This window comes from Sceloporus undulatus, chromosome 2 (assembly GCF_019175285.1).
Source record: "Sceloporus undulatus isolate JIND9_A2432 ecotype Alabama chromosome 2, SceUnd_v1.1, whole genome shotgun sequence".
Classification (NCBI taxonomy): Eukaryota; Metazoa; Chordata; class Lepidosauria; order Squamata; family Phrynosomatidae; genus Sceloporus; species Sceloporus undulatus.
Window position 1 is genome coordinate 290619099 of NC_056523.1, and position 23481 is coordinate 290642579.

At 38.8% G+C, this 23481-nt stretch overlaps 1 protein-coding gene across 2 annotated transcripts in view; it reads left to right on the forward strand.

The window, feature by feature from the left end:
* The window catches only part of SV2C (synaptic vesicle glycoprotein 2C), a 134497-nt gene that overhangs the window by 62340 nt on the left and 48676 nt on the right, over positions 1 to 23481 (forward strand). For both annotated transcript variants that reach the window (XM_042454228.1, XM_042454227.1), the window contains 2 exons: positions 1809 to 1989; positions 9849 to 10000. In XM_042454228.1, the coding sequence (XP_042310162.1) occupies positions 1809 to 1989; positions 9849 to 10000 (333 nt within the window). The remainder of the gene's footprint in view (positions 1 to 1808; positions 1990 to 9848; positions 10001 to 23481) is intronic.

Genomic DNA, 23481 nt, shown 5'->3' on the forward strand with positions numbered 1-23481 from the left:
AATAATAATAATAATAATAATAATAATAATAATAATAATAATAATAATAATAATTTATTTATTTATATCCTGTGCTTCAGCCAAAAGGCTATCAGAGTGGCTTACAAATTGTTAATTAGACATTTTCCTGCCCTCCTAGGAAAGGAGGACTGTCTGATCACCCTGTACTTTTCCCAGGGTGACCAGATAGATGTCATCCCTGCCAGAGAGGAGGGGGATGTGGCACCGCAAAATGGAGGATGTGTAAGGGCAATGGAGGACATGCTCCAATAAAAGCTCATATAAATATAGAATGCATGCTTTTTAGTTCTGCTCAAAATGTGGGACATTGTGGACATTATTCCTGGGAAAGAAACAGCAGTGTGATATGGTAGCCGGGGGGGGGGGGGGGGGGGAATTAACATTTGGAAGACAAGGATGACAATGGAAGTGGAATGATGTAGATGCATATCGTTTGATTGGCAGAACAAAAAAAGATAGACCCAAACATGATAAAGTGTGATCGATACGGAGGATCCATTTTAAATCGTTATTTTGGTCTGTGTGAACTTCAAGAGGGTTAAATTGCACCTGAGAGATTTGATCAGAGTAAACATAGTGGGAACTTCAATTCAGGTCAGATTCAGTATTACATTTTTGAATTCATATCGAATTTCCCCAGATCTGCCCGATACAAAATGCTAGTGTGAATGGGCCCCTATTTGAAGATTTTATTTTTCTGAAAGGGGAGGATGGCAGAATGTGTGACCTCAGTGGCAGAGCATAGCACTTTTTGTTCTGCAGCTCCCACAATGGACTGCAGGGATTCTAAGGGCTGTAGTCCAAAAATGACTTTTCTAGCCCTTGAAACAGAGCCATGGTGTGTAGTGAATCTCTGTCCAATACATATTGGTCTATGAATGGAGAGTTGCATTAGAAATATGTATTGTTAGAAATGTCTATTGTTAAAATAATAAATTAATCTTAAGATACTGTTTAATTATTGATATCTTTACATACTACCATCTCTGAATGTGGCAGTTTATGTAGAATGTTGCCAACGTTGGTCAGCGCAATTTTGAAGTATGAATTAGTTACTTTCTGTCCTGGATATGGACCTTAATTCACTGATTTCCTCTCATTGCCGTTTTACTTTACATTTTTGAGAGAGAAATTCCTAGTTCGGCTTGTTAAAGAGCTTCTCCTGACTAACCTAAGTCTGGAAAGGGAATGGCAATTATGTCAATTAACAGTGCATTCCTAAAATTATCTTCTCAGAAGCAGGTGCCACTGAATTACGTTGAGGCTAACTCTGAGGCAAGTTACTATTGCATTGTAGGCTAAATAATGTCAAGTTCCCTTGTCCCTGTGGAAAAAATCCTACCTGATGGTGAAGTAATGACTATAAAACTTATTGGAGGTGTGCTGCTGAGGCAAACAGAAATATTTTCTTATCCATTCTTTTAAAAGAGATCAATAACTTGAGGAAGTGAAATTCTCTTGAGGCATATTCATTCTAGAAATAGCAGTATTGTTCAATATTTATTTGTGGAATGTCTTCTCAAGCCCATATTCTTTGTCTTACTTTCTTGCAAACTGAATTGCATCTAACAAAATTAATATTAAACCTTCCATAAGGCAAACATTAAATAATGTATTTGTAAGTAGTTGTATGCAAAATACCCACGTGTAAAACCTGATCATTGCAGTTATTTCAGAAGTAAAGCATGTCATGTGAGGGAAAAGAAGAAACAAATAATCAGGATGTGATATTAAGAGTTGTGCAGGCCCTCATTATATAATGTAATTCTTTTTTTGTGTGTTTGCAGGTAGCATAGTATACCTTGGGATGATGGTGGGGGCCTTCTTCTGGGGAGGCTTGGCGGACAAGGTGGGAAGGAGACAAGCCCTTCTGATATGTATGTCTGTCAATGGATTCTTTGCCTTCCTTTCATCATTTGTCCAGGGTTATGGCTTCTTTCTCTTCTGCCGATTACTTTCTGGATTTGGGTAAGCTTCTCTTACTTTATCTCACTTTTAAAACTTATCTTTGTGTTCCTCTTTGTATCATTCATGACTGCTTGTTAATGACCTCTCCTGCCTTGCCTTTAAGAAACCAAAGTTTAGGAAATTGAGCCTGGTGGAGTTTCTCAGTCTTGTCTGACCATTTCCTTCTTGTTTATTGTGCCCTCCTTGTTCTTCTGTTATAGGGATGGTCTCTACCTAAGGTAGGGGGGTTGAAGGGGAAAAAAATGTTTTCCTTTGATCCAACTGGATGTTTAAAGAGTTGTGGGAACTTATTCCTGCACATATTCACTGTATCCTAGTAAATGTTTTTGTAAATGATCAGTTTTGAAATCCAAATACTATGCAGCATAATATTAAACAATGTTGTACAAACAGTAGTAGGAAATGATCAGAGATAATTTGCTTCTAATGTTGATTACCCGCCTCGATCCAGTTACCCGCCTTGATGCAATACAAGGAGAGGCGGGATACAAATTATTATTATTATTTATTTAATGTACTTTATTAAGTTGCCAAGTGGTTGTTTATTACTTTCAAGCCCTACATGGTTTGGGTCCAGGTTGCCTACAGGCTCACCTTCTCCCATACAATCTTCCCTGTATGCTCAAGACCTCTGGGAAATACTTGCTTCAACGGGCCCGGACTAGACTGGCAACTATTTCCCAGAGGACCTTTTTGTCTGCTGCCCCTAGACTGTGGAATGACCTTCTGGAAAAGATACGACAGCTGAAAATGCTAATTGCATTTAAAACAACATTAAAGACACACCTCTTCCAGCAGGCTTACCTAGTCAATTTTAAATTATGACTTTTTAAGAATGTATTTATGTCAGTGTATTGTAATAGTTTCATAGTATTGTATTTTACCTGTTTTATGTCTTTTCTTTTTAAATTGTGTTTTATATTTTAACATGTATGCTGCCTCAAGCCTTGAGGACAGGCAGGGAAGAAATAAAATGTATTATTAATATTTATTACACATATATAAACAAGTGAAAAAAATAATATAATACAGTTTTAGAAGCCTGCTTGCCCCACCTTTAGCAAGATCTAATCAATAAATACAATATCGACTTAAATGTAAATACAGTGACTTCAAGTCAGACAAGGAATGTTACTACAGAACTGCTACCTTCTATTACAAATTTGTCCTTCTTGGTAAATTACCCTTTACCATAAATTCCTAATTTCCTTTTAATCTTATTAGATGGTTAAAGTTTTACTCACAATTACGTATTCTGTAGAGTTCCCAGGTGTCTCTTCTTTGGTGTTTTAAAATTCAGTCCAAATCAGGGTGATATGGGATGACCCAAATCACATATTTTACAATATGTACCAGCTAGGCTCCCACCAGACAGACCTCTGAGCATTTGATATGCAGCAAATTGTTATCTTGTGATGCCTGAACTGCCATCACAAGATTTCACAGCAGCCTGGAGATCATACAACAGAAGTGCAAAATTGAGACAGCCTTGTATAAGGCCTGTCTAACGTGATATAACTAGTCTTAAGCTGGCATGCAACTTTTGTCTCGTATTACGGTTTGAAAACCTGTAACCTTAAGTGGTTAGAATACTTAATGTCTTAACGATTTCATATCAGTTATGTACTTAAATACTTCCTAATCAAGCTTCAATGAAGAATACATTTTTCATTTATTTTAATATATAAATTTCCTTTATTTGAATTTATTTATTTTATATTCGTTTGGCTACTGTTTTCTTCCTTATGTTCATTCAAGTCATTTCTGACTTATGGCAAACCCTGGAGGTTTCTTGGGGAAATTTGTTTAGAGAGGTTTGCCATTGCCTTCCTCTGAGACTAAGACCTGATACAGATGAGCAAAAAGCACTGTCCTTTTGAGGGCTTGGGAGAGCAGAGCAGCCCCACACTCCGAAGCCCTACTACACTCTCCTGGCACCGTTTTGGCACGAGCACCAATGATGTGCATTGTGCACCATATCCAAACAGTGCAGCACACAATGGACGTCACCGTGCCACTCCAGGATGCTAATGGTGCCCTGGCAGCGGCAGAAAAAGGAGCCCCGTTTTGCAGCTCCTTTTTCTGAGCACATCATTGCCATAATGTGCAGTCCCCGCCACAACGATGCGGGGGATAGGTAGGTGACCTCTGCCCACCCGTTTCCCCCCATCTGTCCAGCCCCCAAGAGAGTGTGACTTGCCCAAGATCACCTACTGGGTTTCCATGGCTGAATGGGGATTTGAATATTAGTCTCCAGAGTCCTAGTCCAAAACTCAGACCACTGGATCATACTGACTCCTACTTTAATCCTAGGTACTGTTAATAAATTTATCACTAATTTTCTATTTTCCTAGTTCCAATAATGACTAGTGGATTTTGCCTTGTTTATTTTGTTATTCAGGTATTCCTTCCAAAAGGAAGCACTTTTAGAATGAATTCAGTAGCAGGCAAATCCTACTGAAGATCCAAAGATTTCTGATTTATCTAGACCCTGCCAAACTCATACTGGAAGGTGGGAGTGAAGGATTCCTTCTTTCTTTCTTTTGAACCACTTTTCCTACCATTGCAAACAACAAAAATATTTTATTATGTCACCTTCAGGGTTGGTAAACATTTTCCATCATGTTCAGAGTAAATTTATGGGCTTAGAAGATTGTGCGTCCTGTCTCCCCAAATCTGTACTTTTTGCACCTCTCTTTGATGTTGGCTCTCTAACACTGGGGATACAGAAGTCTCTGTGTAGAGACTGGGAGAGGTTGTGTTTTTTTTTTCAGGAGCAGAGATCTGAATAATATTGGGAGTTACTTCCAGTGGCCATAAGATTACAGTCAAAATGTAGTGATGACCTGAATTATGTGTGTATGTGCCTTCAAGTCACCTGTCAAATTATAGCAACCCTCATTAGCATGCCCATTTTTCTAACATTTGTTATTTTATATGAGATACCATCTTATGACAATTTGACACCAATTTCTCTTAATTGAGAAAGCACATTGAATTTCTTGGATAAATAAATACTTCTACAAATCTGCATGTGTCTGGGAGGACATCCTTCAGTGTGTGTATTTTCAAATTTCTTGGGTTAGTGTGTTTGTTTCTGACTACAGTATGTGCTTTCCCTAAGCACATGGTCTGAGGGGACAGGGCTTGTGCTAAGCTACTGACTTGTTTTGAGGAGGAGCTACCTGCAACTAACTCTCCAGTCCCAGAGAGTCTTTTGGGAGAATTTGTTCAGTCAAGAGTGAGGGTCAGTTGGGGTAAGGCAATTTGTTTTCTTCTAGTGGAGGCTTGCTGGTGTGTGCGGTAATGTCTATTGTTCTAGTGTACTTTGTCACCTTTGTCTGATGGGTCAAGGCTGATTGGATTTGTGAGCTAAGGGGAGGTGTGATTGTGTGCTCATTAGCACTCTGTTGTACTATTGGACCCAGGTCCTGAGCACCTGGTCCCAGGAAGGCAGAGCTCAGAGGAAGAGGGAGTCAGATTTGCCTGGGGAAGGAGCTAGCAGCTCTCTGTATAGCTATAGCCTCATTCTCTTGAGCTTGGTCAACAGGCATGTTTTCCATGGGAGCTTAATGGAGGAATTTTTGAGGGGGAAGCCCAGAGACCTGTTTCAGTGCCTCCTTAAGACTTCTGGATATGGACAGTGAGGGAGCCCCTGCAGTCTCCTGCAACAGTTGTGGGATGTTTGTCTTCTTGTCTAAGGATGTGGGCAACTTCATCTGCACCAAGTGCAAGTTGATACCAATATGGTAATTTATTTTGTGGTACTCTTGACTATCATAAGTTTGATTTGTTTGTAGTTGTATGTATGTATGTATGTATGTATGTTTTTATAGTTTTAATGTGTATGTTTTAAATTCAATAACCTTTATTTTTTAAAAATTGCTTCCTGTTGGCTCCAGTGTTGAATTTGGGCTCCTTAAGTCACTTCAGCAGCCATTTTATCCAATTCTGAAGCTTCCAATTTGGAAAAAAATGACCGCTGGAGCAATTCAACATTGGAGCCAACAGGAAGCCGTTTTGAGGAAAATATCCATGTGATAAAATCAATCTGAGGGACATGACATGTCATTTAAGCATAATACCTTGGCACTATTTAAGGTCTCAAAACACTTTTGTTCTTTAGAAACAGGAAGTGACAGGTCAATGTGGAAAACATATCCAGCCCTACCTTTCTGAACCATGAGAAAATTATCTCTTTCCTACCAAATAAATTAGTATTAACAGTTTACTAAGACTGCAATCCTATACATTCTTGGTCACTCACTCAAGTCAGTTTTCAGTCTGGCAACTCTACATGAATGTGAGATGTTCTAAAACCTGAACAGCAGCAGCTTCTGCTAAAAGATGTGAAAAAGGATAAACTCCTGTCATCATTAACTACTTGGTCATGGCTTCTGCACACCAATCTTCCACTTCTCACCACTGCTTGTCAAAAGCTAGTTTCAGCCAACATTCCTAAAGAACTTCTCTTACCCACTTGAAATATTTTTTCCATTCTGACCCTATTTATTAAATGTCAAGGAAAACAGATAACTTCCTTTGAAGTCTCTTAGGTCTTCTACATCTTTAATGCCAGGGGAGAGGAACTTCTGGCCCTTCACATGTTTTGGCCTACAATTTCCATAAGCTACTGGGGACAATGGGGCAGAATACTTGTGGTGAGGGCAAAATCCCCCCACCTCTGCCCTCAGCTACAACCCTTTTGTGTTAAATAAGTAAAGGACTCACTGAGATATGAAGGAGTGTAGAAGAGCTGCCTTCTTAAATAAGAATTTTATCTGTACATGGTGTTTTGTGTGCATATCAGTGTTGCCTATGGAAATTTGCAGAGGAATAGATAAATTGGAATTACTGTAACAGGCTAAGCAAGGAGAGGAAAGAACAGAAAAATATTTTTTTTTCTCCTGACTCTTGAAATGGAGAGTAAAAAATGGATGAATGTTTTAATTTTGTTTTTTTGTTTTCCTCTTTTTTCCCTCATCAAAATTTTGTTTCCAATTTTTGTGTCTTAAGTTTGTTTCCATAATAGGTTTATTCTGTTTCCAAATCAGGTAGAATTTTTATAAAATTTGCAGAAAAATTCATACACAGTTTATGTGCATTTCTAATATACATATTTGTATACCCAGTTTTACTTTATACTGTATATCCATTTTACAAGTTATTTTCCCTAGTATGAATTTTGAATATTTTTATTATTCTGTGAATTTTTATGTGCACTTTCCCTCAATGAATCTGTTGTCCCATGTGTTTATTTAAGCACTATGGTCACCGCTGACATAAAAATTCAGAAGGTTATGGTAATCAAAGGCTTAATTTCAGGAGTTATGAGCAGCTTATGTAGAGTGGGAGCTGCTTCTCTTTTCTTATATGTGGTTGATAAAAACCCCATAAACTTTCAACTTGTAGTAGTGAATTAATTTACCCAGTTGCCAATTTTACTAAATTTATCCAGTCAGTAAAAATCTGAACAATAAATGTAACATATTTATAGGGATACAGTGGCTCAAGTGGTTAAGACACTGACTGTTGATTGCAAGATCGACAGTTTGGCAGTTCGAGGTGCCGCTCCCATCACTAGTCCCAACTTCTGCCAGCCTAGCAGTTCAAAAGCATGCAAATACAAGTAAATAAACAGGTACCACTCTAGTGGGAAGGTAAACAGCATTCTGTGCAATCATGCTGACCACATGATCACAGAGTAGTGTCTGACAATGCTGGCTCTTCAGCTTAGTAGCAGAGATGAGCACCACCCCTGTGGTCAGATACGACATGACCAGTTTGTCAACAGGGAATACCTTTACCTTTACCATTTTTATAGTTAGTATCCAGTGTTTGCATAATTTCATGTGACTTAGTCCATTGAGGAAAATGCTGTGTCCTGTGTTTGGGAACTAAGGGTAAAAAAACATAAAAATAAAGAAATGAAGGGGCTGATACTGTTGGAAATACATTTTTTAAAGGCTTGCAGTCACAGATTCGGATGGTGTTTTTGTTCTGTTCTGCTTAGTTTCCAAAATCATTCTGTAAGTCACCATATTGTAGCTCTCATCTAAACTCACCCACCCACCCAACCCACCCTAGTTTCATTTATGGATTCTTCTTTCTGGCCTTCTTTTCTTCTCCCAGTTCCTCTGAACCAGTGTGGCTTAACCATTGGTTCTTCATCTGTTTTAAAATAATTTAACTCCTAGAATCCCTGATCTCTGGTTTTGCTGACTGGGGCTTCTAGCAGTTTAAATTTAAGGGCAAGTGGAGGACAAAAATTGAGAACCACTGCTCTAGACCTTTCACAGTCCTCTTTTCTCTGTTCTCCCTAGCATGCTGGTCTCAGTCCCTTGATTTGTGTTTCTTCTGTCTGTATTCTTATATTCTTGTAGTTTTGAAGTAGCTCTGTTCCTGAGGAGCTCAAAGAGACTATTCTACCTGACCCACCCCTCTTTGACATTAGGGCACCTGAGCAAGTCACTAGACTTGTCTGCATGGACAAAAAACTCCACTCTCACCCAGACCTTTGAACTACAACTCTGGATACTACAATTTGAATCCCTGGTTGGTTGTGAAAATCCACTAGGGCCCTTGGGCAAGACACACTCTCTCAGCCTCTGAGGAGGGCAAAGATAGCCCCTCTTGGAAAAAATCTTGCCAGGAAAATCCTGTAATAGGTTCACCTTAGGGTTGCCATAAGTTGGAAACAATGTGAAGGCACAGAACAACACCAATAAGCATAAGACTTGTCCCATCATTCAGCAAGTGATTCAATGAGTCTAGTGTACTTGGACCTTACCCATAGGCTGCAGGTCTCCTTCTCCTATCAGGAAAAACCTAGCTGCCATCTCTGAGCTCTGCAAATAGCTTGGCTCTTTTAACAGGCTGCATTCCCATTTACATTGTTGAGAGGACTCCCCCCATGAAAGTGCAGCATGTCCCCCTTTCTCTTGCCTGCCTCTCCTGCCCCACCTTTCTTGCTACTTAAGGAGCTGCAGGGAGATGGTGGAGCATCTCTCTTTGGCATGCTACTATGACTCTGTGTCAGGTGTAGGCAGTGTTCCAATCGTCAGTAGTAATGGGAAAATTACAGTTTGCAGACTTCTTTACATCTGGCATGTACTTAAGACTTGTGCCAGGAGGGTGAGAGACAGCCACATGTTTCCTTGCTATTGCAGATCAACAAGAAAGTTTAAGATACAAGAGTGATTTAGGATAGGAGGCACAACTTTTAATTTAGGAGATTATCTAACAGGGTAAAATCAGGGAATAAAAAGGCATAGTCCTGGCAAAGTTGCACGATCACACTTAAGATTTTCAGACAACATTACCCTTATCCAGGACTTAACCTATGGAGAGCCAGGAATGCTCCAGCAACAAACCATTCCTGGAACTTCCCCATGAATGGTTTGTTGCTGGAGCATTCCTGGATCTTCATGGGTTAAGTCCTGGATAAGCGTGATCTGTCTGGAAACCTTCAACCCGATCCTGTGACTTTGCTGGAAGTGTGCCTTTTACTCCTGGCTCCCCCTCCCCCCATCTAATAATCTCCTTACTTTCCATTTTAGGTTAAAATCCAGTACAGAGATGGATTTTCAGGAAACATAAAGCTTATTTTGCATTGAAGCAAGGCTGCTAGCCAAACTGACCATGGATAATATTCAGCAGCATTACTAACTGCAGTGTAGTTGCTCTCTTCATAAAGGTTTATCCTTAGATGTCTTAGGTAAATTATTTTCCAACAGAAGGTTCAATGTGGGCCTCCCATAAAAATTCCCTTTGTAGTTAAAGAACAATACATTTAAGAAATACAGAGCTTATTAATAGTTTCTACTGTGTTTTGTAATGTATCCCCTGTCTTGAATTAGGATTGGAGGAGCTGTTCCAGTTGTATTCTCATACTTTGCTGAAGTCTTGGCTCGAGAGAAACGTGGTGAACATTTAAGCTGGCTTTGCATGTTTTGGATGATTGGAGGTATCTATGCCTCTGCCATGGCCTGGGCAATCATTCCTCACTATGGTAAGAAACATATTTCTCTTGCAGAGATCTTCTTTTGCCAGTGAACATGAACTCTAAACCATAATAAATTGCCTAACTGTAAAGTTTATTTTTGAATTGTATGACATTCAGTGATGGAATGTTTGATCAGTGAAATGAATGTGTGTACTCTTCAGCAGGTGGCAACGGTATGTTAAAGCTTATGTGTTTTTTTACATTCTTGTAACTATACGTTAATGTATTGTCTCAGTCCTCTAGAAAAATAGAAACTTGTAGCCAGTTTTGCCTAACTGTAAATGAACTAGTTTATTTCTTCCCTAAAGATATTGTTTGAAATGTACTACACTCTTTCCCCACACCCAAGTGCTTCTGTAACTATGTTTCCCAGTGCCAGACTCTGGTTTTCTTCTTTGCTACTAAGTTCATGCCATTAGTCAATTTCTGATCTTGGGGGAGGAGATTATGTTCAAGAAAGAAAGCAGCACGAACACAAAAGTGCACCCAACCTTTCTCTCAATTATCTCTTCCTTTTACACCTCTCCTCCCAGGATTCCTGACCTGTTTTGTCTCAAAGGCTACATCCACACTGCAGAAATAATCCAATTTGACACCACTTTAACCATCATCATTCAGTGCTGTGGAATCCTGGGACTTGAGATTTGTTGCACCAGAGCTCTCTGACAGAGATGGCTAAATGTCTCCTAAAACTACAATTCCCAGAATTGCATAGCACCAAAGCAATTAAAGTGGTGCCCAACTGGATAATTCCTGCAGTGTGGATGCAGCCAAAATGAATCATAGTATAGCAAAACATTTTCTAGAGAATTTTAGAGGAAAGATCGGGAAAATTTTGCTTTCTGTTGTCATTCATTTTTTCCATGCATACTTTTTATGCTCTACAGATTGTAACCATTATGTGACTTAGCTCTGATGCCATGCACGCATTGCAGAATATATGCGTATGTGGAAAGCTGTTATAAATTGTTTATATTTACATGTTGTGAACCAAAGCTTGAAAGTAGTTGTTATATACAACCAAGTCAGAAGGAGTGTAGCAGCACCTTTAAGATAAACTGGTTTTTATTTTAGCATGAGCTTTCATGGATATACACCTACATTTCCTGAATAAAAGTGCCCGGCCACAGAATGACTGCCCCTCACATCATGTATTAGCCCACCACTCTGTCCTCGTTATATATATATTTTAAAATTCTGTTTTAATAGATATTTTAATTGTAACATGTTTAATCCTGTTTTAAGGGGGGGGGAATTTGGGACACAATGTTGTGAATGTGGATTTTAATGTGTTGTGAGCTGCTTTGATTGTCTTGTCACAGAAAAGCAGGATAAAAATTAAAGTTCTATTATTATTATTTATTTTTTACTTATTCAGATGCAGTACAGAGTAATATCTGGGCCTCAGAAGATAAAGTATATTTACACAGTGGTGGGAATGGGATGAAATGTAATTGGATCAAGAAAGAGCCAAATTATGACCTCTGCTCTACACTTTCAAAGGGCTGCATAAAGTGATACAGGTCTTTCAGATCATTTCAATAGTCAGTTAGTGCTGATGAGTGAAAGCAATAAATCTGCTTACTAAAGGTCAGGGTTCAAAACCTTTTCTGAAAAGATTCCTTTTCCTGCATTTAGAAGAATTGTGTGCAGTGGTGGAATAATTTGGTGTATGCAACATGAATGGAAAATTAGTGTTTATAACAACAATGGAAATAAGTTACTACCTCAAACTAAAGTTGCTAACTCACCACTAGATGGATGGATAGATAGGTAGATAGTTTAATTCAATTTTAATTGTAACTTTTGTAAATTTTTAATTGTACTGTGCTTTTAGACTGTAAGCCCCTTTGAGTCCCAGTTTTGGGGGGAAAGCAAGGTACAATGATAATGATAATGAACAGATGTTTGTGTGTGCATACATACATGTGTGTGTTTTGTGTATGTATGTGCATGTATGTGTAGATAGATCACTAGATGTTGTTGTTGTTGTTATCAGCTCATGGCAACCCTGTGGATGAAACATCTTCAAGCCCCCCTATCCGCCACTGCTCTGCTTAGATCTTGTAGATTCAAGCCCATGTCCTCCTTAATTGTGCCTATCCATCTGGTGTGTGGTCTTCCTCTCTTTCTATTACCTTCTACCTTTCCTAGCATTATCATATTTTCTAATGTATTATGCCTTCTCATGATGTGGCCAACAGCCTCAATTTGATCTTTTTGGCTTCTAGGGAGAGTTCAAGCTTAATCTGTTCATAGAATAGCTTGTCAGATTTCTAAAAGAGAGGTAAGCTGTTTCATCATACACTTCAGTGTAGCTGCCACTGAAATTTTGTGGTAACTGGCAGCTCTGTCATGAGGAAGATGCTAGAGAGTCTCCATATCATAGAGCCTTACAAGATCACAGAGCATGTTTATCTCTTCTTTTACTGAAGGGGCAACCAAGAGGGAGGGACTTAACAACAGATTCAGCTGGAATTCATATATCTGGTACGGGAAGGCCAAGGTACATAGAGAATTTGAGCATCACCTGGAAAGGATGAGCCCTATTAAGAGTTTGGACACAATTTAAGAAAATGATCTACAGGAAAATTCCAATTTGGGTGTCCCCACACAAAGCATTTTTAGGAACATAGAAACTGATAAATGCATGGGGATATCTTGTCAAAAACGGCACAAAAGGAATATGAGATTAAACATATAGAGGCCTTAAAAGAATTAGATCTCAAAACACATTGGTTGCTTTACACACATGAGTTTATCACACGGGACGCAAACATCCTCCTCCCGTGATTAAATCACCATTAAATCCTGTTAATAGCACAAGGGGGGGAAGATTATCACACACACACCCATTCTTATCCCATCTGTAAAGAGTAATGGGGGCATCATTTGGTATTAATGGAAACTCCCGTTACTCTTTACAATGGGACAAGAAAGGGAGAAACAAACAGGAGTGTGATAATCTTCCCCCATCACGCTATTAACAGGATTTAATGGAGATGTAATCATAGGAGTAGGACACTTGCCTCCTCCATGTTATAATCTCCATAGATAAAAGAGAGATATAAGATGGACTTTAATTTGGAAAGCTTTAGAGACAAAACTAGAGAATATGATGAGGTTTCACAAGGTCCAGAAAGGGAAAAAAAACCCCTGCAAAATTGTAGAAATTACTACCGGATAGAAAACATGATTTAGATCAAATGATGGATACAAGGATAAAGTGGGCTATTCAAATGGGCAAAGAAATCACCTTGGATAGCTGGAGCTTTTAAAGAATAAATACACTAAAATTTACTAAATCCCAAGATTTAAAAGAAAATCATTGGAAGATGACACAAAGATGGCGTTTAATGCCTCAGAAGACATAGTTTTACAACGGAATGGATTAGGAATTATTTAGCAGTCTGAACATAGACACACGTTATGTAAATGATTGATTGAATGGATTGATTGAATGCTAGCCTCACTAGCTATTGTTGCTACGTTTTTTCTGAGGAATCCCAGTAGACTATAAGACTGTTATGAGTGATGATGGGGGTAGGTGGGAATTCTTGTTTATTCTTTTCTCTTTCTTGCAACTGCAGTCAAGCTGGGGTGGAGGAGAGAAATTAGAATCACTGACATGTCAGTCATAAAGCAGGATTGTGTTTACATTAACCATGATAAAAGAAGAAAAAGAAATATTTTTTCACCCTGCTATCTCTACAGGAGCTGTGCCCAAGAGACAATAACAAAGCTACTTCACACCTTGGAAAGGAGTTCCAGGTGATTTATTGAGATTGCTGCTATACATGGCACCGGGCACCAAACTTTAAAATTTGGAAAAAAGCTTCCCATTGTTGCTGTTGTTCTTAACTGCATTCTAGTTGACTTTGACCTGTGATGACTCTAAGAATGAGAGACCTCCAAGTTACCCTATCCTCACCCATCTTGTTCACCTCCTGAAGATTCATGGCCATGGTTTATTTGATTAAATCTATCCACGTGGAATGCAGCCTTTATCTTTTCCCATTGCTCTTCACTTTACCAAGTGTTAGTCTTTTCTAGTGAGTCCATTATTATTATTATTAATATAGTGCTGTAGATTTACACAGCACTGTACAAACAAACAATAAAATAGATAAAGTAAACCTGCCCATGGTGTACAATCTAAGAAATAATAGCATAATACATATAAATAATAACTAACAATACAGGAATGGGTTCAATAAAGTAAAGTAGGCAACAAATTAAAAACATCAAATAACAAATAATACTCATTCTTCTCACAATACAGACAAAAACTGACAATCTCACTTTAACCACCTTTGCTTCTAGGGAGAGTTTAGGCCTGGTCTGCTCTTTGACTTTTCCATTGGTCTTTTTAGCAGCCCATGGTATTCTCAGAACTCTTCTCCAGAACCACATCTCAAAGGAGTTGATTTTCTTCCTCTTGGCTTTCTTCACTGTCCATTTCTCATAACCACACACAGAAATGGGAAATATAATGGCATGGATAAACCAAACTTTAGTATTCAATGATATATCTTTACACTTCAGGATCTTGTCTAGTTCTTTCATAGCTACCCTTCCAACATCTAGTCTTCTTCTGATATCTTGACTTTTGAGCTCAAGTATGGAAAATCTTGAAGTATTTCAGTCCCTTCAGCATCTACTTTGAAATTAGATAGACTTACCTATATTTTGTAGAATCTATTCCTCAGGGTAAATGTTGTGCTTCGCATGTTAAATTGTGGTTCCATATGTTTGGTGGTCTTCTTAAACATGTGTAGTATGGCAACACAGAGTTGGGGTGGATCTACAAATGCTGTTGCATTTGAGTCTGTCATGTGATTTTGTAAATATATGTGATACAGGTTACCAGGAAGGAAGCAAAGCCCTCCAGAAATGGCTTGAGCCCCACTCTCCCAACCCCATGTTTATACTTATGCCTTTTCCATGCTTTGATATGGTGATGTAGGGTTGTTATTGATATAGAAGTGGTTACTTTATTTTTTTTCTCATTGAAATCAATAGCAGGGGGTTCTGTGTGCCTGAAGCTTGTGTAAAGTTGTGCTGCTGATGGGGTCTACCAGATTATTGTAGAAGTATGTTTCTCTGCAGAACCCCACCCTTGGTCAGTTATTCTACTGTCCCATCTTTACTAGTGGAATAGATGTGCTGGTGGCATATTTCATGAGCATATCAATAATGCTGACAAGTTGTCTGATGTTCTACTAATATTATGGATCTTCTGTCAAATGCAGCTAATCAGCCAGTGAAATCTTCAATATAGGATTGCTCCCTTAATATGAAGACCTATGATACTGAAAGCATCACGAAAATTCAGTATTTAACTCAACACATGTATACATTTTACACATAAAAAGGTTTGGGAAGAGGAGGTGGAGGGATCAGAGCCACCAAGTCTCACAACCCTCCTTGAACAACTCTCATGCACTTCGATGGTCCTGCCCCACCATTTGAGAACCTATGTTTTCCTTGTCCAGTGCAAATTTTGCACCCCCCCATTTAAATGTTCACGTTTACTGTAGTTGATAGTTCATTTAACACATTTGCTTAATGAACACTGAAAACACTTCATTAGTGAGTTCAGTAATTAGCCTTCTCTGTGATTCTGTAGGTTGAGTGGGAAATAAAAGAAGAGGGATGTTTGCCCAAAGGATGAAAAAAAAGGTGAAAACCCACTAAAGGGAAACATCATGCTAAGTGTAGCAGTTGTGTCAGGCTCAACTTAGGTAGGTCAGTAGGAAATTAGGAATTCTACCTCTCACTTAAAAGAAGCAGAAAGGAAATAAAAGCTGCCACATCACAGAGGGCCATAAAAGTATGAAAATGTTTAGATAATGCAATTGTTGTTGTTGTTAGTTGCCTTCCAATTGGCCTCAACTCGTGGCAACCCTGTGCATGGGAGCCCCACTATCCTCCACTACTCTGCTTAGGTTTGGTAGATTCAGGCCTCCCTAATTGAGTCTAGCCATCTGGCATGCAGTCTTCCCTTTTCTACTGCCTTCTATCTTTCCTAGAACTATTGGCTTTTCTAATGAGTCATGCCCTCTTTGTCTCATGTTGACAAAGTATGACAGCTGCAGTTTTGTCATGTTGGTTTCCAGGGAGTATTCAGTATTGGTCTGACCAAGGGCCCATTTGTTGTTACTGATGGTAAGATCCGTAGTATGAATTGGATCATGTGAGTCTGATTTGTCCCAGGGAGATCATTAAATATGATTCTTTCTACCCCCTTCATTTCAGGGTAGGAAGCAGTTCCTATAGTATGCACAGAATGTCTTCTGAGCACTAAATGGTTGCTGCATAGCCTTTGGCAGTTACACTGGACTGAGATAGAAGGGAGTTTGAACTGGGTAACTGTTCTTTTTTGGATTTGCTTTTTTGTGTGCCTTCCCTGATGATCTTTTGGTTGCATTTTTAACCTGTTTTGTTTTAGTACAGCCACTATATCCAGTTTATAGTCATAGTGCTCATGGATGTTCTTTTGCCACCATGTTTTCAGCCTAATCCACGCTGCCAACATGTTTCAGAGGGGTAGGAAACCCTTCAGAGCAGATTTTGGACTGGGCAGTAGGGGAAAAGCAGATATCTTTACAGTACTTACCTTGAGCATTGGGTTTCAACATGTTGACTTTAAGCATTTGAATTGCAGTTTGGAGGAGAAACACTGTATATAAACCAAACAAACAGAAAAATTATTTGCTCTCTTGCAACTCATTTGCGGCACTAAAATTGTGAGCACTAATGCCAAGTGAGGATAAAGTTCTTCCAGCAGACCTTTGGATGCAAGACAAGACTCGCTTACCCCCATTACTCCTTGTTGTTGAGAGTTAATGGGAATGTGTTTGTTTTTATCAAGATATTAATACTTGCTATCATTGAAACAGGATTCATCTCCTTTTAATTGTTGTTGGAACATTGCCCACGCTGCTTTGTCCTGAACTACATAAATCCACTTATTGGACCGTATGAAATTACCACAAAGTTACTGAAGGGAAAAATGGTTAGTTTTGGATATCCATAAGAATTAACTTGGAGGTGCTGTTTTTTTTTTTTTTAAATCATGTCATGAGGTAATGATGAAGATCAGCAGACTGGAAAGGTATAATTTCTGAGAACATACGTAGATACAAGTATATTAAGTTAAAACAAATAAATAAATAGCCAAATAAATGTTATGGAAATATAAAACAGCTTTTTAAAAACAAAGAGTGTCTGTTCAGTTGCAGTCTTTTCTTAATTGTTATATATTGCTCTAGGGATCTATGCTATGTTTGTGGTGGGAAAGAAGTGCATAAATAGGGTATACAGTTGGAGTCTTCATTTGTTACTTATTCATACACTTCTGTTTGTATGCATTTTAAAATGCTCTAAGTGAAGAACAGCACTGAGTGAGACACAATCAAGGACTCTACAGCTATGCTGTGGGTATATAAATCTTTGGGGCTGCTGACTCACTGAGCCATATAGTCAGCTCAATTACATGCTGCAGGCCTTGTAATGAGATTTTCAATGGTATCAACTGAGCATTAACCCACAGTGGCCTGTTGAGGCTTTCTGTTGTATAATTAGAGTCTTACCTTTCCAAGTTCATGTTGCCTCTGATCAGCCTTGAACTATTTGTTATTGGAAGTTCAATGTTAAGATTTTATAACTGATGCCCAATTGTTTTCCAAAACTAGCCTGTGATACAGTGGCTCCTAATCTTTGCTTTTAATTATTTTTAAACTCACTGACTTGAAGAGCTCTTGTGAAGTCTAAAACAGTTTTTCTCAATGTGGCATCCTCTGGATATACTGGGGTACAGGTCCGATCATTCTTCAGCCATCATGGCCAGTGCTGGTTGTAGTAATGAGGTTGATGCCCAACACATCTAGAGGACATCACTTCAGAGAAACTAGAGAAGAAGGTAGGTGGAAGCATATGTAACTATAGTAACTGCATGTTCCGCCCTCTACTTATTTCTGTTTACTTCATCTTTTGTTTCACTTGTATCTGAGGTTTAGAATGCAAACCCCTTTGTGTGGGGAACTATTCTCTTGTTCTTTTGTAAAGACCCATATCTATAGATGGCATTACAAAATAAATAATATAAAACTCTCTGGGATTTGTTGTCGAAAACTAGGATACAGGAATAACTGGAATACAAGTAAAGAAAAGCTAAATTTGAATCTATTCAATATGAATAAGAACTAATTATGTTATGTAGTGGTGAAAGATAATTACAGTATTCATTTCTTTTACACTGTTTGGTGTCCTTGATGGAGCTTTTCCAGTGATTTGGGACATGTGTTATGGCCCAGTTAGGATGTTTGAACCTTCAGTAGACTGCCGTGACATGTTTACAAGGTACTTCAAAGACAGAATCACTTGTCCCCATCACAATTTACAGCCTACAGTTCACACAATTCAATTTGAGGAACTGTTCAGGTCAGGATACTATCTGGCTGGAAGTGTTGGGTCGTGCATATGGTTTTCAGATTTTAAAAAATGGGCTGTAAGGATGTAGACAAATGTTTTATAAAGCCCAGCCCACTTTTTGCTCAGCTCTTATCCCTGAGCAGCTTATTACAAGAAAGGGATGACTGACTGGATTCAGAGTATTATAAATTCTTCCTTATGAGGGTGAGATTCTTATCCCTGTAAAGAAAGTGGTAGTGTAACCATTTTGGGGTGCTGTTGTTCTATGTGGAGGATCTAACCATAACATGGACAAGTATTCCCTAAATGGATAGTGTGCCCAAGTTTATAGTGGTTAATTAGATCTTGAATGAACTGGATTTCCTAGGTCCTTTTCAGTTTGGGCACTAAACTGCCTTGACCATCCTATGGAGTAATTTTTTTATAGGAAAGGGACAAGGGAATGCAGCTCCACTTGTCTGAGACCTTTTGATAACATGAACCATGATATCCTTCTGGGGAGCTGATATGGACAATATAGTTACATTGTGGCTCTGCTCATTTATGAGTGACCATTTCCAGAAGGAGCCAAACATTTTTGTTTGACCTCATGACATTTATACTTCAGTTTAACAGTGTTCCAAGTATCCCCTATACTATGTAATATGTACATGAAATGGTTTAGTAAGCAACTGAAACTGGGAGTGCAGTGACATGTGATTACACACCCTGCTTTTCAGAGCAATCAGATGAAGCAGTGAAATTGCTTAATCAGCAATAAATGCCCTGGATGAGGGTCAATAAACTTAAGAGAGAGGTACTTTCAGTGGGTTGTTTGCCTGGGTGAATGGTGTTCACCTTATTTGGGAAAGGGCTGCACTCCCTTTAAAGGATCAAGGTTGTATTGAAGAGTCATCTTTGTAACTTGAGACACAGTGTCCTCTGTGACATGGAGCACCATTTACCCGCTTAGGCTGACATTCTGTTTCCATCCCTATTTGTAGCTTATTTTCAGTGAATCCTATTTAGATTACCATAGCATGTCATATATTGGCTGCTTTTGAAAACAACCTAGTAAGTTCAATAAGAACAAAATACGGTGCTCAATACCTAGTGAAAGTCTGTGGAACCTTCTGTTTTCTCACTTCCGTTGTTTTAAAAATCTCAGGAATCTTAGTACATCAGGGATACCTGTTCCATTTTTATGTGCTTTTTTAAAAAAAACTTCAGGAATCTTATCACTGTCAGGAACTCCTGTTTTCTTGGCTCAGAAACCTTGGCAGCAGTGATATAGAGTGCTCTCTCCTGTTTTCTACTGAATTGTATCTGGCACTGTGTAGGTCTATACCTGATACAGTCTGCCATCCATATCCATTGATTCTTTTTCCATGGATTTAATTATTCACGGCTTGAAAATATTCCAAAAATATATAAATTCCAAAAAGCAAACCTTGCATTTTATGTAAGAGACATCATTTTACTATGCCATTGTATGTAATGGGACTTGAACATCCATGGATTTTGGTATCCACAGGGCTCAGAACTAAACCCGTGTATACCAAGGACTCGCTGTATGTGGAAAACGTTTACAAGAACTAAGCAAAGTAGTGGAGGACAGGAAGTCTTGGAGATATCTCATCCACATGGTTGCTAAGGATCGAGATCAATTTGAGAGTGGTTAACAGCAACAAAATATTATATGGCCCTTTTCCTTACAGAGGATAAAACATTGCCTTAAACACAGTGCATCCTGCATTTCCAGGCGTTATAATGGACTTAAGATGTAAAGTTAGGATTGTCCAAGTTATTGTGTTCCCCATCACCATGTACAGATGCAAGAGCTGGACAATGAAAAAAGTTGATAAGAAGAAATAAAATTTATTTGAGATGTGGTCCTGGAAAAGAGCTAAGGATATGGTAGACAGCCAAGAAGGGTCCTTGAACAGATCAAGCATGAAATCTTTGATAATCTTGGGAGATTTAAAGAAACAGAGGCTGTTGTCTTTTGGCCACATCATGTGAAAGCATGGTTCATTAGAAAAAACAGTGATGCTTGGAAAGGTAGAAGGTAATAGAAAGAGAGAAAGGCCCCACATTAGACAGCTAGACTCAATTAGGGAGACCACAGGTCTGAATCTGCAGGAACTGAGCAGAGCAGTGGAGGAGAGGGGGTGTTGGAGATGCCTCATCCACAGGGTCGCCGTGAGTCAGGGTCAACTGAAGGGCAGCTAACAACAACTAAGATGTTTACAAGCTGTACCCAAATACCCAATTTGGCCAATTTTGTAGAATGATAAATTACTCCCTTCCTCTTCTTTTAGGACAGCATAAATATAAAATATAATAAAATGAATTTAAATGGAAAATGAGTTCAGATGGAAAAACAGGTTATGCTATAATGTTGTATATTATAGCTGCTAAAAAGAGTTTGTTTCCAGTTGTGCCCATCTGTCAGCTGCGTGGATGCTACTGATAGAACATGGGGTAAAATGCATGCCTCTTAGTCTGTTCCAGTAAAGTGCTGCTCAGTTTACTTGATGTGATGGACTGTACATTTCCCCCCAACATGCCAGAGATCAATTCCTCTTTGTGCCATATTATTATAGTATTTGTATAGTTTTCTAGAAACCTGGCATGAACCAGCACACCAGTAGCTATGGGATCTACAACCATTCTGCTAACCACCACTTTGAGTAACATTGCTGCAGAGTGTGGGATCTTCTAGAGTAGATTAGGGGTATCTCTGCAAGTACAAGATGTTGGTTATTACCTTTAAAGCCCTAAATGGCTTGGGTCCAAGCTATCTCATAGACCACCTCTTCCCATACAATCCTCCCCGCGCTCTCCGGTCCTCTGGGAGGAACTTGTTGCAGCCTCAAAAATCGAGGCTTGTGGCAACCTCCCAGAGGGCTTTTTCTGCTGTCGCCCCCAGGCTCTGGAACGACCTGCCGGACGAGATCCGTCAATTAACATCTTTGGACAGCTTCAAAAAAGGCTGTCAAGACGGATCTCTTCAGGCAGGCCTTCCCAGACTGAAATATCCCGGCCTTAGGATCTCAGGATCTCCCCACTCCTCAGTAATGTCTCCAAAGCCCCCTTTTTCTTTTCTTTAGAACTAAAGTTGCAGTGGTTTATCGGTTGGTATTATTTTGTTTAATTTATTGTTGTTCTAACTAGTTATTGTGGTTTTAATTTAGATATCCAGTTTAATAACTTTTTAAGGGGGGAGGGAAATATATTGTTTTTATGCTGTATGTTATTTTAATGTTGTAAACCGCCCAGATTGGTTCGCCACAGGGCGGTATATAAATTATAGAAGGAGAGGGAAGAAATCATGTTTCATGAATAGAGGAACACATTTATGACACTGGATGCCACCCAAGATTTTTTTTTAAAAAGATCAGAGCTAATTAGTTTCACAAGATGGTTAGTAAAGTGCTATTCATGTAAGACATGAACATTCTCCTGAGACTAAAATCATAATATAGTTTTCTTTTATGCAGGTATGTATAAGGTATGTCTGGTCAATATATCTATGTACAACACAAGAAATGACATTCTAGAGCAGCAGCAGTGTTGTGGATGGGGTATGACAACTGAACTGGGAGATGTGGGTTCAAATACCTACAAGCATCCCTTTTGCTCTTCTTTGGTTTTTGAACAACAGATGTAGAATTTCAGAATATAAATGACTAGTGATAATTCATAATCTGGGAAGAAACCTTTTAGGATTCATACATCTTGTGAAGGGGAAACCAATTTTCTGTCTTACCTTTCTATTGAAAAATCCTTGATTTCCATGAGAATGAATATACTTGGTCTTCAAGCCATTTTGCTCATACCTCTGAATACTGAGGTGTATCTACTTTAATTGAGGTGATTGAGGTGTATCTAGCTTGAGTCTAGGAAGCTCCATCTTCTCCTATTTATATTAAAAATTGCTCCAATGCTTAGTTTTTAATAGTAGCAGAGGCTTCTAAATACACTGGTCCCTCCACATTCACTGGGGTTAGGACCCTTGTGAATGTGGAATACCCCGAAATTAAAAAACAACAACACTATTCCTTTTACTTGAGAGAATATCACTCTAGAAATATTCAGGTCCTCCAGTGCAACTCTATAGTCAATATCTGGCAGATGTTGATAATAGAAACATGCTGGAGGACCTGAAAATGCCTAGAGAATTGTTTTCTCTAGGAACTTTTAGGTTTTCCAGCACAACTCTATGGTCACATTCTGGCAAGTTGCCCTGGAAGACCTAGAGATTCTTAGAACATATCAAAACTGCAAATAATCAAATCTGCAAAAGGCAAAGCTGCAAATGTAGAGGGCCAACTGTAGTTTTCTGAGGAAAGAGTGCTCCCCCCCCCAGCTAATTGTGAGTGTGACTTACCAGGATTTGTGTAGGGGAAAATAAAGTTCTCCTCTCCCTCCTCCTCGTGTTGTGGTCCCAGTGCAAATTGAAAAATGCTGCAACTGCTATTGAGGGAAGGATCAGCTATGATTCCTGTTGACACATTTAGTAATAGTTTGGTCTTGTAGCTGAACTAACTTTAAAGTTATAGAAATTCTGAAAGCTGAAACTTGTTACATAGTATGGTATGCATCACTTCCCCTCTAAGCCAAAAAAAAAAAAAACCCAAGAAAAAAATGTGATTGGATGTCAGTTCCATTAAAAATAGGAGGAAGGCACATGGGGAGCTGCATGCTTTGTTCTTCATGATTTAAATTAATTTTTTAATGTGTGGGAGCATCTTGCTTACACTTAATTGATAGAAGCAGAGCTGCTGAAAACAATGCCATAACAAACACCTGGTTTTGTGCTAGATTGATCAGTTTTGGCTGGCCCAAAACAAAGGGACATTGGATCCAGGAAGAGAGCTGGGCATGCCATACTCAGGGGAGGGTGGTGAAACAGTTGGTAAGTAGCCTTCTAAAACTGTTCTCACATTCAGGATGCCATTCCCGTTCATCAACAGTTCCAATACGGTACTATTAGATTCTGTGAAAATGCAGTGAATGCAATGTTGTAGATTCACTGAAAGAGACATTTCATGTCACAGAGGATACCA